Below are 12,130 nucleotides of genomic sequence, written 5' to 3' on the forward strand. Positions count from 1 at the left end.
TCCGGAAGACACGGTCCGTCGGTAAAAGGGAAAGCGAAGCCGCTTGGAAGGTCACCCCTGTATCGGGTATTCCCGATAGCATCCCGCTTGGTAATCAGATAATCAGAATTTTGCCTCAACATATCTTGTTGCGCCTAAACAATACTACTATGAAATTTAAATCAATAAAATTTGGTAGATAAATGATTGCCAAGAACTATGTTAAGTTTAAAATTCATGTCTTTCTATCACGCTTGCCTATTTCTTGTCTAGTCCTTGTCTCCGAGTAAAATATGATCGGCGGTCGGGCCTGAGGCAAGATAGGCTATCTTTGGGGCTGGTCATCGCTCACCACACTAACCCGGCCCAGAACATTGGGAAATGGTATGTGATCCATAACCTGATAAGTATCTACCAGGACTCTGAAAGGTGATTTCCTCACATGGAGACGCAAACTGCCAAGCGGAATTCATCTGCAAGTGCTTCCTAGATATGTACATAGATTTACAACCTCTTGACTTCTCCACGTTGTCGTGTGAACAGTGGCGGTCTCAAGTTTAACGCCCCATCCAGCCCTGATAACGACGCATGAGTAGGGTTGTGATACCAAGCTGCGAACTATACATACACCATCAACAACCAACAGTTCGCCACAGACATATTGACTTGCGCCGCTGGCAAGGAACACTACTGGACCAGCAAAGTCACCGGGGCTACCCCACCTCCCTGCTGGTATCCGCTCGGATATCTGCCTGAGGCGTATGGGGTCCGCTAGCAGCCTTTCGTTCCTAAAGGTATATCAAAAAGGTGATCAGACTGGAGAACAAAAGTAGACGCCAAAGGGCCGAATGATAACAGTTTGTAAAGAGAATAAAATGTGCGAAATGAAGGCTCAGCCGGCGGGAAGATGTCAGTGCTGTTAAACCATCACTAACGTCACGAGTTCGCACAACAGGGGTGATTTCACAAGATGCTCGAGCGATAACAAGAAAAGATATACGTACATGTCTGTGGCAATATACCCCGGGCAGATGCCGTTCACTTGAACGTTATGCTGGCTCCATTCGTTACTGAGAGCTTTCGTGAGTTGGCCGAGTGCACCCTTAGCGGCGGCATAAGCCGGGACGGTAAGGCCGCCTTGGAATGTCAACAAGGAACAGAAATTAATGATTTTCCCCCTCCTAAGCGGAACCATGTGCTGGCCCGCCGCTTGTGATATAAGCCACACGGATTTGAGGTTCACGTCGAGAACCTAAAATGAGTCGAGAGAAACATGTACAACTTGAGAATCTGATGCCGGGAAGGTTAAACAGAACTTGAGAGAATGACCTACATCATCCCAGTCCTTCTCCGGGAAATCGACACTCGGCGATCTCCGCTGTATTCCAGCACAGTTGACCAGAATATGAATACTACCGCCCATGAGCTCCAGTGCCTTGGGGAAAAGTTCCCTGACGGAATCCAAGTTGTTCAAGTCGCAATAGACGACTTGGGTGTTCACACCTAGCGCTCGAATGGAGTTCACTGTGTCCATATTCGGCTCCACACCCGGAGAGGGAGGACGCTGAACAACACATATTGAGGCACCCGCTTGAGCTAAAGCCAAAGCACACGCAGCACCTATGCCTGTCGTTAGGTCAACCGCGAGGGTAAGAACCAAGATAACAAATTGAAAATGCCTTGATCAGTTGAAGCGAGGTTCTAGGCGAGGAACAAGTACATTACCTCTGGTAGCTCCAGTGATGAGGACATTTTGGCCTGCCAGAGCAAAAAGTTGTAGAGATGGTACACCGGAGGGGGTTGGATCCATTTTGAGACAGATTCACATAGATTGAAGACTCGCTTCAGGGGATTTTATATTGTCGCGGGCAACATTTTGTTGACCAAGATTTGATTTTACCCCGCATCGGCTCACGAGCCGAGCAACCGGCAGCGAGATTTCGATAAATGATTTTTTTTCTGGTAAAAATGGAGGTTATAATATATTTGTCCTGATTTGGCCATATACCGGAGTTATTGATTCGCATTTTTCAAATACGTTTGCGGTAAACCGGACCGAACGAATCTTTCCCAATCTGGTTGTATGATAAGTTGAAGTTCTCCTCACGAGATTGCTCCTTCTTGCAACTTTATATTGTATATATAAGGTCACCGGTTGATACTAGGATGCAGTAGTACGTCCCTTAACACTTTCCCTCCACCCATCACAATCATGTCTCCTGCTACCGTCCAATTACAACGTGCAGCCGTCCTTCACGGTCCCAGGGACCTTCGTCTCGAGGAACGCCCATTCTGGCCTCCACAGTACAACTATGCACAAGTAGCAATACAGTCAACCGGACTGTGCGGAAGCGACTGTGAGTCTTCTCTGTGTTTCAAAAGTTTGAGCTTCGAGCAAATTTCCTAGTACACTATTACCTAGAAGGTCGCAATGGTGATTTTGCACTCCAAGCACCCCTCGTCCTTGGCCATGAATCGGCAGGTGTGATCACTGCTGTCGGTCCGGGTGTGAAAAATCTAGCCCTCGGTCAACGCGTTGCAATAGAGGCCGGCGTTATGTGCAAGAAGTGCAATTATTGCCAGGCTGGTCGTTACAATCTTTGCAAGGACATGCACTTTGCCAGTAGCGCAAAGACCTTCCCTCATCTTGATGGGACACTACAAGACCGGATGAACCATCCAGCGTACGCTATTCATCCGTGAGCCCCCAATTTAATTGTTGCTCTATGCACTCTAACTCCTCATCAGACTCCCTGACAACTGCAGCTTTGACCAAGCCGCCTTGGCTGAGCCGCTGTCAGTTTTGATACATGCTGCTAGAAGAGCCAATCTTACTTCAGGTCAACGTGTTCTCGTATTCGGTACGGGTTCCATTGGCATCCTCGCTTGTGCACTGGCCAATGTATATGGTGCCTCTCGGGTCGTTGCCGTTGACATTAACCAGACGCGACTGGACTTTGCGAAATCGTACGGTTTCGCTTCACAAACATACTGCTTGCCCAAGGTCGACAAGGCCAGAACGCCCGAAGAGCAGCTTCGACGTGCAAAAGACAACGTCTCGACTATCTTGTCTAAATTTAACGAACCCGAGGGCTTCGACGTAGTCTTCGAATGCACGGGCGCTGAACCCTGTATCCAGATGTCAATTCACGTAAGTTCATGGTCTGCGAAGCCTCGATCATCACTGACTTGCGACTTTTAGGCTGCTGTCACAGGCGGCAAAGTCATGTTGATTGGAATGGGGTCACGGAATGTCATGCTTCCGCTTTCTGCAGCAGCCCTGCGTGAAGTAGACATTCAAGGTTCCTTCCGCTATGCCAACACGTACCCTGAAGCGCTCAAGCTGCTTGGATCGGGCAAACTCCGCAATGTCGAAAAACTTATTACACACCGCGTTCCCTTGGCAGATACCTCTCGAGCTTTCGAATTGTTGGCTCGTGGCAAAGACGAGAATGGAAACATGGTGATGAAGATTATAATTGGACCTTCATCATAGTTCTCGTTTATCTATTATCTCTCATCTTTATTTGTAGTGGACGGACTAAAGAGCTGCAAATGTTGTAGTGTAATTTTTCATATTTCAGCACAGGCATCTTGGATAATCCTATGGGCATTTGTAAGTTATTTACGTACGCGCCCTTTTGCAATAAACAAACAAATATTTGCAGCCATGTTTTCTCCGAATGTCATTGTGGACGTATTTAATTAGAGTTCTGCCGCAAGGGTGAGGTGAATAGAAACGAAGTACTGTCTCGCGAGATCTTCTGTAACAAGCACATTTTGTTACCCTGAGCCGGCGGAATTTGGTGTTTGCTTGCGAGACGGTTCGGAGCCGTGACTGTAGTAATTACATCAGTTATGAAGTTGACGTGTTACGTCGTACTTGCGGGTACCACAGCATGCAACGGCTATCATTACTCCCAGTCGCTAGGGTATGGAAAACTCCGTAAACTTCAAAAGTTTGAGTTGTCCCAGTGTCAGCGATGCCTTCCCTGAAACCACTGGTAGCCGACTGTCCTCTAGAATGAGGAGAGCTATCCCACTCCAGAATTCAGGTACATGAAAAGGAGACCATGATGGCTAAGTCGAGCGCACGAGTTGATCACCAGTGATCACCTGTATCGGCAAATCAGGCGTTTTTGTTGCTTTTCCTCAACAAGACGTAAGTGACCAAACTGTGTGGATCAACCTGCCTCAAAATTCGAACCAGAGTGAGGTTACGTCCCTTCGCCGACGATGCCGCTAGATCGAACACTACCCTCAAAAGCAAAAGGTGTAGAGCCTCACGCAATGCACTTACCTACATTGACACACCGCGGAAAAGCTTCCATGCCGCAGGTTCACGAGAAGCGTACGTCTTCTTCTCCCGCGATGATTGAAAGGCGCTACAGATGTACAAGGAAAGGAAGCCGAAGGGTCTGGTGCCATTATCTTTTGCGGGTTTGCAGCGGAGGCAATTTTTTTGAGTTCGAGAAAGTCCCATGCGCTGAACACGCACGGACGCGGGGGTGAATCTTCAACTTGAACAACGGTATGTGTTATTTCAGGCGCGCATAAATTCCGTCCTGTGGTAACTGTTATCGCTTTGGTGGGGCCAAATTCCCTTGGCTCATACGCGCCTTCAGGACAACCGGGGCCGAGGTCGATGGGAAAAAGAAGGACGAGCACCGCTTGAACTAATGTTATGGTCCGGCTCGTGATGGCAGAGCCATTACCCTCACATGAGCAATGATCCGTTTTATGCGTTTGCTGTTCCGTTCTTCGGATTTGATTTCGTCGTTGCAGCGAAAAATTGATGTCCATGCACGCGCCACCGAGAGAACACCCTTGAACGATGTGTTATACGTCAATGACATGGAACGAACTATCCGAGTCCACGTATTTAGGATGCTATATTGGTTGCTGAGAGAAGCAGCGGAGCGGGCGGATGTCGCAAGCGTGTCGCGGCGTGTGCGAAATGGGTCAAACAAGGAGAGAAGAAGTAGCAGTCTTTGGTTGGTAGTTGGTCAGCCGGACTGCTTGTCGCAGTATGTTTTTACGGTGGCCATTGATTTTGGCTTCGCGATTGCAATGACTTCGCACCTTCGGAATCAAACATGTGAGCAAAATTGCTATATCTAAACCGCCATGCGTGCATACCGTCTCACATTATTACAAAGAGTTATCGGTTAGTTGAACCGTAGAAGCTTGTTGGGGTACATACTCTTATCTGTTACATACACCGAAGGTCTATATTCATGTAACCGAGACAAGATCATGGTCAGAAGCTGCGAGTGCGGATAACCGCACGCGTCGTGAGGCTGATACAAAACCTGCAACAAGATACTAGACAAGCTCAGTCTAACAAGATACGGTTTGCGATCCAAATCATGAATCCTATTTCTGTACAGCGATGTCCAAGTGAATTCCTGCTCAAAAGTATTACCGCTCTACTTCCACTCTATCTACTTTTGGCGAGTTAACAGTGATTATTCTGAGACATGGTGGAGACTCAATATACCCAAGAGGTAAATCGTACCGCAGGGCCCCTGCGCCTAGAAGTTCCGGCAGAGGGCGTTCCTCATAGGTTTCGGTCTCCGATGCGTTTCTCCTTTATCGCGGTTGCGGTCAGTATCATTTGATCAACAGTGAGCGACATGTATATCAAGACTCGGTGAAGGATCCGTGATTTCAACTTATCAGTCACTGACGGCCCGCGTGTCAGTTGCGATAGAGTGATGAAGGAGAGAAACACGCCCTTGAGTCCAACGCCGTCGTTATCGTCTGTGACGTAGGCACATCGATGGATGATACCATCACTGCCTTCCCATGCAGGTACTTTTGTCGATGTGGCAACATTGTCCAGCATGCTATAAAGTCAACGATGTCGTCAACAGGATGAAAGGTAGAAAACTCACAATGAAGTCCAACTAGTATCACCAGTGACGAACCCAAGGACGCTCAAACCTTCGATATACTTGCCGGTGCTGTAAGTAAACAGCCAGCTAGATGGGAAACGCGTGCAATCCTGAGTATTGATCGTGTCAAGGACGAGATCCCCAGAATTAATCACGTTGGTGGCCTTGATGAAGTCAGCAGAGAGAATTGAAGCATCGGTGTAAGTGCTATTTCTAGCTGTAGACACGAGGTAGGCCAAGAGACTAAAACATATATCGGCGGTGATTTCCATTTATTTTGGTAAAACCCAGAAGCATCCCTTTGTCGGACCGGATGAACTCATTTTAAGATAAAATAATACCAAACCATACCCAGTAGTGATAGAGTCCCTAACTCTGGTGTCGTCACTCCATTGCCGGGCGCATATAGTCCAGCCTCGCCACCATTGAGTGAACATGAGTTTCTCAACACCCAAAAAACACCCCCACGTGCCATAGTTTCTATAGCTGTATGTTAGACAACACCTCAGCAAATATAATTTATTAACATACCGCCATTAAAAGATCCTTCATATTACATATTGGTTATACGGGATCCGTTACCATTGATGTACACAGGGACTCACTAGTTCGAGACGTGCTGCCAAGGTGCAATGGCATGATTCAACAGATTTAGATTTGGATTGTCATATGCGCGGTAGCCAAGCCATAGCCCACCACCTGCCACAGGAAATCAGCGCTCAGCAGCAAACTACAGGAAATAGAGGCATACATTGCATCATCACTATACCGGCAGTAGACGAATTATATCACACATACTAATCTCACAAGATCATCGTCACAAGAACGAAACTTATCCTGCCTCACGCGGTATAGGTCATAGTAAGACAGTGTTCCAAATCTAAAAGGATACACGCACCCGTACTGATCGTACCCTGTATATTATAAGCTAAAGGTAGCATGCAAGCTATCTTGTTTATTTGTTGAAGACGAGATTAGTAGCCATCGTCGAAAGCGCGTTTACATTTTGCCAACATCCAAGTTCTTAAGATAACGTATTATGAGTTGCACTTGAGTGTACTGGCACCGTACTATGCTTAACACTAGAAGAGCCTGTGCCAGTGTCAATAACAGCAGTGAAGGTGTTGGTGCAGTTTTGGGTAATTGAGATATGGTTTAGAAAAGAACAGGATCCTGTGTACAGCGAAAGTTAGCGAATATAAATATGTCACAAGACAGGGACAAAGTTCCACTAACCCATCATGTAGACGGTGTGTTCAGGACCCAGGTCTTGTACAACTGCGAAGGGAAATGCAATGTGATGGTCGCATCACAAACCATGCTAGTGATCATCCAATTGAGCATGGCTTGCCGCTGTGAAGCTTAGATCGACTTCGTCATACAGCGTCAAGTACTTGTAGCACAATTAACATTAATCTTGATGGCCGTCACTTCTAGGAGTCATGCGCTGCGGCGAGCACGAATAATGGTTAGTCAGCAAGTGTACAAGTCAGCAACCTGACAGTGACAAACAGTGACCATCTCGGAGTGACACTAGTACGTACTAGCTCACGGTGCGGAGTCCTTGCCATTAGCCCACGGGCAAACGCGTCTTCACTGGCCTCGAATGGCGCTTCCAGATCTTACCTATATCGCTGCTCCCATGATCAAGCAAAGTGATGCACCCTTCCGGCTGTTGACACAGCGACATGGAGCAACCCTCGCGTATACGCAGATGCTTGACCCTCACAAGCTTCTTGAGGATCGAGATTACCTTGAGTTTCATCAGCGTGATTTGACTTTTGGTCGCGATGCTGGTAACGAGACGGATGGACCGGTAGTGGTCCAGCTATGTGGCAATGACCCTGAGATCATCGTTCAAGCTGGAAAGAAGATACAGGGCTTTTGCAGCGGTATTGGTGGGCGTAATGCCTCGAGTGAAATATATTAGTAACTGAATCGACTGCAAAGTTTTTAGATTTGAACCTAGGATGCCCACAAGAGCATGCCCGTGAAGGTCACTACGGTGGTTATCTCTTAGCCAAAAAGGACTGGCCACTCGTTCAGACCATAGGCAAGCAGTTTCAACCTTATCGAATACATTCTCAATTGGTAGGCATGTGATCCTAGTTTCTGCGATGTCCCACCTATTGCAGCCACCGACTTCCGTAAAACTACGTCTTTGCCCTTCATCGTCACCCCCATCATCTACGGTTGAATTTGCCACCCTTCTGGAACAGGCAGGTGCATCTTGGGTAACTCTTCATGCGCGTCATGTATCCGCCAGACGACGGCGTCAGGGTGCTGCAGATTTAGATGTGGTTCGTACTCTGAAGGCGGCACTCAGAGTACCTGTCGTGAGCAATGGCAACGTTCGTACATGGGAGGACGTACAAAGGAACAAGAAAGAGACCCGAGCTGATGGCATTATGGTAGGAGAAACCTTGCTAGGAAATCCTTGGTTTGTCCGCTGTTTTCCATTTTCTGGTACCGTGCCATTGATCATGTATGAACAGCATATTTGCAAATGTCATCCCAGATCCTGTCCAAGTATCTCTTGAATACCTAGAAATCTGCAAAGAACTTCCTGATATTGCGACTCATAAGACTATCGAGACTCATGTCAGACATTTTATTGAATTTCAGTGGTAGGTCGTTCATGCAGCTTTCATCGCGCAATCGCATGTCTTACTGCTGTCATCAGCTCTCGGCGGCCATGGTACAATAAATTTCGCACAACACTGCCTGCATGTGAAGGGATTCACGACATCGAGCACTTACTACGCACAAAAGTGACCAGATGGCGGGGCAAGGCTGCACTCAAAAATCATGACGCATGCACCGATGATCTGGAATATACCACGGATTGAAACGTACCATTTTGCACCAGATTCTCCCCCTACTTGCCAACATTTCAGGTAGTCTTCGTTATTCCATTGCGTTCTATGTCACTGCATAGCGGTTGTATCATAACCATGATGTACAGAAAGAAAACAACTTGGGGACCCATATTGGTCTGTAGTCCGAGCAGACTTGAACAAACAAGTCCTGACAGTGACTGCTGCTAAGCATTTACTTCTAGCTTGTCGCCCCCAGTTGGTGTGTTTTGCGATACCTTTGCGCCTTCGCAAGGGTTTGATGGAAAGATACACGCAGAAACGTATGTCTGCACCCCAGCCTCACGCCTGTGCGTGATTCCAGTCAAATTCTGAGCTAAAATATCAATGCTGCTTTCTAGTCACTGGCAAGAAAGTGCGTTTAAATATGCACCTGAATATGGATCCAAGCATGTCGATTTCTTCGATCGTTTACCATCAACTTTGAGTCATCGAGGTATCAAGCTGGCTGGACGACTTCGTTCACTCATGTTTGCGTTTTTGAGTCAATATCATATTGATTGTATGACACATTCCTCTATTCTATTCAAGGCTTCCCATCGTTCAAGCGGCAGTGAAATTGTTTCAACAAATATATTAACGACCAACTCAGCAGGTCACTAGGAGTCGAGCTATGAAAAACAACACCAGTACAGGGGCAGAAGCATGACTCACTCTCGCGTTCTAACAACTCTCTGTTATTTTTGTCCTTGGGATAGCACATCCCACCACACCTCTATTACAAGGCGCAAGGGGTGAGTACAAGATTAGATCCTGCCAGTGGATTCAAAGCAAACTTACATAATTAGACCCACACTTTCCAGAGCAGCACTCGGAGCCTTCGTTGCAGTTCGCATAATCGACTTTACAGTCCCTGCTGAAGACAGCTGGTGTGGCACTGACAGACATAGATGCTGTCAGAGCAGCAATGACGGCGAGCAAGGAGAAACGCATTGGTTGCACGAGGTAATATGGGATCTATTCGAGTTCGAGTTCGAATGACTTTCAGATAACAGGGGGACAGCCTGCTTTTATGTCCTAAAAACCTTGCTAGACATTCTAGGAGTATACCATAAACACCGCTCGTCGGCTCTGTAACGGACAGGAGAAATGGAGACTAGCAGGGTTGAGATATATTTAAATTGTGTGGCCTAACCTGTATATTTCAGACGCTGATTATGACTTTGTTCGGGTCCGATTAGGGTGCATTGACCACAACTATGCTCCAAGACTCTTCAAGACTCTTCAAGTTGCTGTCAGGCTTATGCAGGACGAGAAGTGATACACGACACACATCCTGACCTGCTCATCGAGTTTAATACAAGTCTACCTTCAGCCGTCGCTACGTACGCCATCTCAACCTCTACTAACATAATGCCAGTAAGTTTACGACCTCATTGAGTACGCGCCGGGACACAACAGACGTGCGCCAAGCTTTCGTGCAGAAATATATATATTTGGAACTGCGAATGGCAAGAAGCCACATTCACAGCTTATCACGTGATGTTTGTTGACACAGCATAGCGACTGGCTTAAGCCCAACAACAGAGCGTCGCAAGGCCGATCCCAAGTCCTTAGCACCTGTTGCAGTCACCGGTCTCCTAGGATAAGGGTCTATTAGCTGGGGCAAGAGGAACGCTAAGATGGCCGGGATGGCAGCGGTTTCGAAGTTCTCGTCAGGGGCTACCGCTACGTATACCCAGCCGCGCCAGCCTTCTCGTTCTATCTAGGAATAATATTACTGCTGAGCCTATATCATACCTAGTGGGAGTACAGGTTCGCGTCGCACAACTGCAACCGCGTCCAATGACTGCCTAGCTGCATCCAGTAACCACGACCCACCGGCAGGAGTTTACGATTAGGGTAGAGTTAGCAGGGGCAGACCCCAAGTCTCATAGCCTCTAGCACATCGAGACCCCTAAACCCATTCACCGAGGTACCCCTTAGGCGGTTTCGGAACCGAAAGGATCTGGCGCGTTTTTGCAGAGACGATGCTGCACCGGGTATGGTTGTGGTCAATGCATGTACCCTGATCGGACCCGAACAGAATAATCAGAGCATACATGTTAGGGCCACATAATTTACATAAATACATCCCAACCCTGTCAGTCTCCATTTCTCCTGTCCGTTACAGAACCGACAAGCGGCGGTGTTTATGTTATACTCCCAGAATGTTTAGCAAGGTTTTTAGAACATAAAAGCAGGCTGTCCTCCTGTTATCTGAAAGTCATTCGAACTCGAACTCGAATAGATCCCATATTACCTCGTACAACCAATGCGTTTCTCCTCGCTCGTCGTCATTGCTGCTCTGACAGCATCTATGTTTGTCAGTGCCACACCGGCTATCTTCAGCAGAGACTGTACTGTCGATGGTGAGTCTTGTGGCCAAGACTCCGAGTGCTGCTCTGGAAAGTGCGGGTACAATTTTGTAAGTTTGCTTTGGATCTACTGTACCGATCCAACCTCGTGACTGACTCCTCGTGCTCTGTAATAGAATTGCGGCGGGATGTGCTATCCTAAGAGCTGGCAAAATTCTGCAGAGTTGGTACGTCGCGAGAGTGAGTCATGTTTCTGCCTCTGTGTTAGGGATATTGTTCATGGCTTCATTCCTAGTGACTTGTTGAGTTAGTCATTATGAATCTGATCTTTGTTGGGCTAATTTCACTGTCGTTTGAGCGATGGGAAGCTTGAATAGGAAATCTCATACACTTTATGATATTGCACATGAGTGAGCAAAGTCGTGTCGAGCTAGCTTGATGCCTCTGTGACTTCGAGTTGATGGTAATGGTCGTAGAGAAGTACATCGACCGATGATTGATATCATGCTTGGGTCCATGTTTGAACCCACTTTCGTGGCAGCGACTGATTATATTAATCAGGATATTGGCTCAAAAATTATCCGTACTCATGATCATCCGACACTATAGGTACAGACATATGTTTCTGGGTGTTTCTTTCCATCAAAACCTTGCAAAGGTGCAAAGGTATGATCGCAAAACACACCAACTGAAGCTAGAAGTAAATGCTTAGTGCACCCAGACAAAAGTGCGAGAACACATTGATAAGAACTCTTACAGGCTCAGTTGGTCAATTCCGAGAGGTCGTACGGAAAGTATATCTTCTGGGTAATAAGACAACCTTAAAATTTCGTGCAATCGAAATTTCAGCCCGGCTGGTAACTCCCGGTAAATTGATAGATTACCGTGCACATACCAGCCTTGTGTCGTTTACAACTCCTGCCATTCACTTCGACCATTGGCCCTTCAGGCTCGTTGTAGCTTTCTCTCTATCCTGCATTAACGATAGCCAGGAGGCGTTCTAGCCATTGGTATTATAACCCAGGACACTTAATCATGGCACGAGTAACACCGCTTTCTCTTCTCGCATTCTTCGCATTCA

At 47.1% G+C, this 12,130-nt stretch overlaps 4 protein-coding genes across 4 annotated transcripts; 2 read left to right on the plus strand and 2 right to left on the minus strand.

Annotated features, from left to right (window-relative positions):
- Positions 1 to 133: 133 nt before the first annotated feature.
- Positions 134 to 1,858, minus strand: HD556DRAFT_1341739 (uncharacterized protein). Its single transcript, XM_041302123.1, has 5 exons — positions 1,705 to 1,858; positions 1,313 to 1,605; positions 984 to 1,231; positions 608 to 767; positions 134 to 554 (listed from the first exon to the last, which is right to left on the minus strand). The coding sequence occupies exons 1-5, from the start codon at positions 1,787 to 1,789 to the stop codon at positions 537 to 539; spliced, it is 804 nt and encodes a 267-aa protein (XP_041164205.1). The 5' UTR covers positions 1,790 to 1,858; the 3' UTR covers positions 134 to 536.
- A 192-nt stretch (positions 1,859 to 2,050) lies between these two features.
- HD556DRAFT_1341741 (GroES-like protein) lies at positions 2,051 to 3,895 on the plus strand. Its single transcript, XM_041302124.1, has 5 exons — positions 2,051 to 2,336; positions 2,387 to 2,678; positions 2,728 to 3,130; positions 3,182 to 3,822; positions 3,878 to 3,895. Exons 1-4 carry the CDS (start codon positions 2,192 to 2,194, stop codon positions 3,473 to 3,475), a joined length of 1,134 nt encoding a protein of 377 aa, XP_041164206.1. The 5' UTR covers positions 2,051 to 2,191; the 3' UTR covers positions 3,476 to 3,822; positions 3,878 to 3,895.
- A 1,809-nt stretch (positions 3,896 to 5,704) lies between these two features.
- Positions 5,705 to 6,118, minus strand: HD556DRAFT_1218149 (uncharacterized protein; the record flags this gene model as incomplete). The annotated part of the gene is made up of 2 exons (XM_041296736.1): positions 5,705 to 5,828; positions 5,877 to 6,118. Coding segments are annotated over 2 exons (366 nt in total), but the record flags the coding sequence as incomplete, so codon positions are not given.
- A 1,364-nt stretch (positions 6,119 to 7,482) lies between these two features.
- Positions 7,483 to 8,725, plus strand: HD556DRAFT_1230393 (FMN-linked oxidoreductase; the record flags this gene model as incomplete). Its single annotated transcript, XM_041297350.1, has 5 exons — positions 7,483 to 7,780; positions 7,807 to 7,936; positions 7,972 to 8,316; positions 8,372 to 8,503; positions 8,560 to 8,725. 5 exons carry the CDS (start codon positions 7,483 to 7,485, stop codon positions 8,723 to 8,725), a joined length of 1,071 nt encoding a protein of 356 aa, XP_041164208.1.
- Positions 8,726 to 12,130: the final 3,405 nt, after the last annotated feature.

The sequence above is a fragment of the Suillus plorans genome (assembly GCF_016647745.1).
Source record: "Suillus plorans strain S12 chromosome Unknown HD556scaffold_9, whole genome shotgun sequence".
NCBI lineage: Eukaryota > Fungi > Basidiomycota > Agaricomycetes > Boletales > Suillaceae > Suillus > Suillus plorans.

Bases quoted from the DNA above. Each gene is read 5' to 3' on its own strand.
- HD556DRAFT_1341739 (XM_041302123.1), bottom strand. From the start codon at position 1,789: ATGGATCCAACCCCCTCCGGTGTACCATCTCTACAACTTTTTGCTCTG. The intron at 1,606-1,704 runs GTAATGTACTTG...ACCTAACGACAG, and splicing joins CATCACTGGAGCTACCAGAG to GCATAGGTGCTGCGTGTGCT. The intron at 1,232-1,312 runs GTAGGTCATTCT...GACTCATTTTAG, and splicing joins CGGAGAAGGACTGGGATGAT to GTTCTCGACGTGAACCTCAA.
- HD556DRAFT_1341741 (XM_041302124.1), top strand. From the start codon at position 2,192: ATGTCTCCTGCTACCGTCCAATTACAACGTGCAGCCGTCCTTCACGGT. The intron at 2,337-2,386 runs GTGAGTCTTCTC...CAAATTTCCTAG, and splicing joins CGGACTGTGCGGAAGCGACT to TACACTATTACCTAGAAGGT. The intron at 3,131-3,181 runs GTAAGTTCATGG...TGCGACTTTTAG, and splicing joins GTATCCAGATGTCAATTCAC to GCTGCTGTCACAGGCGGCAA.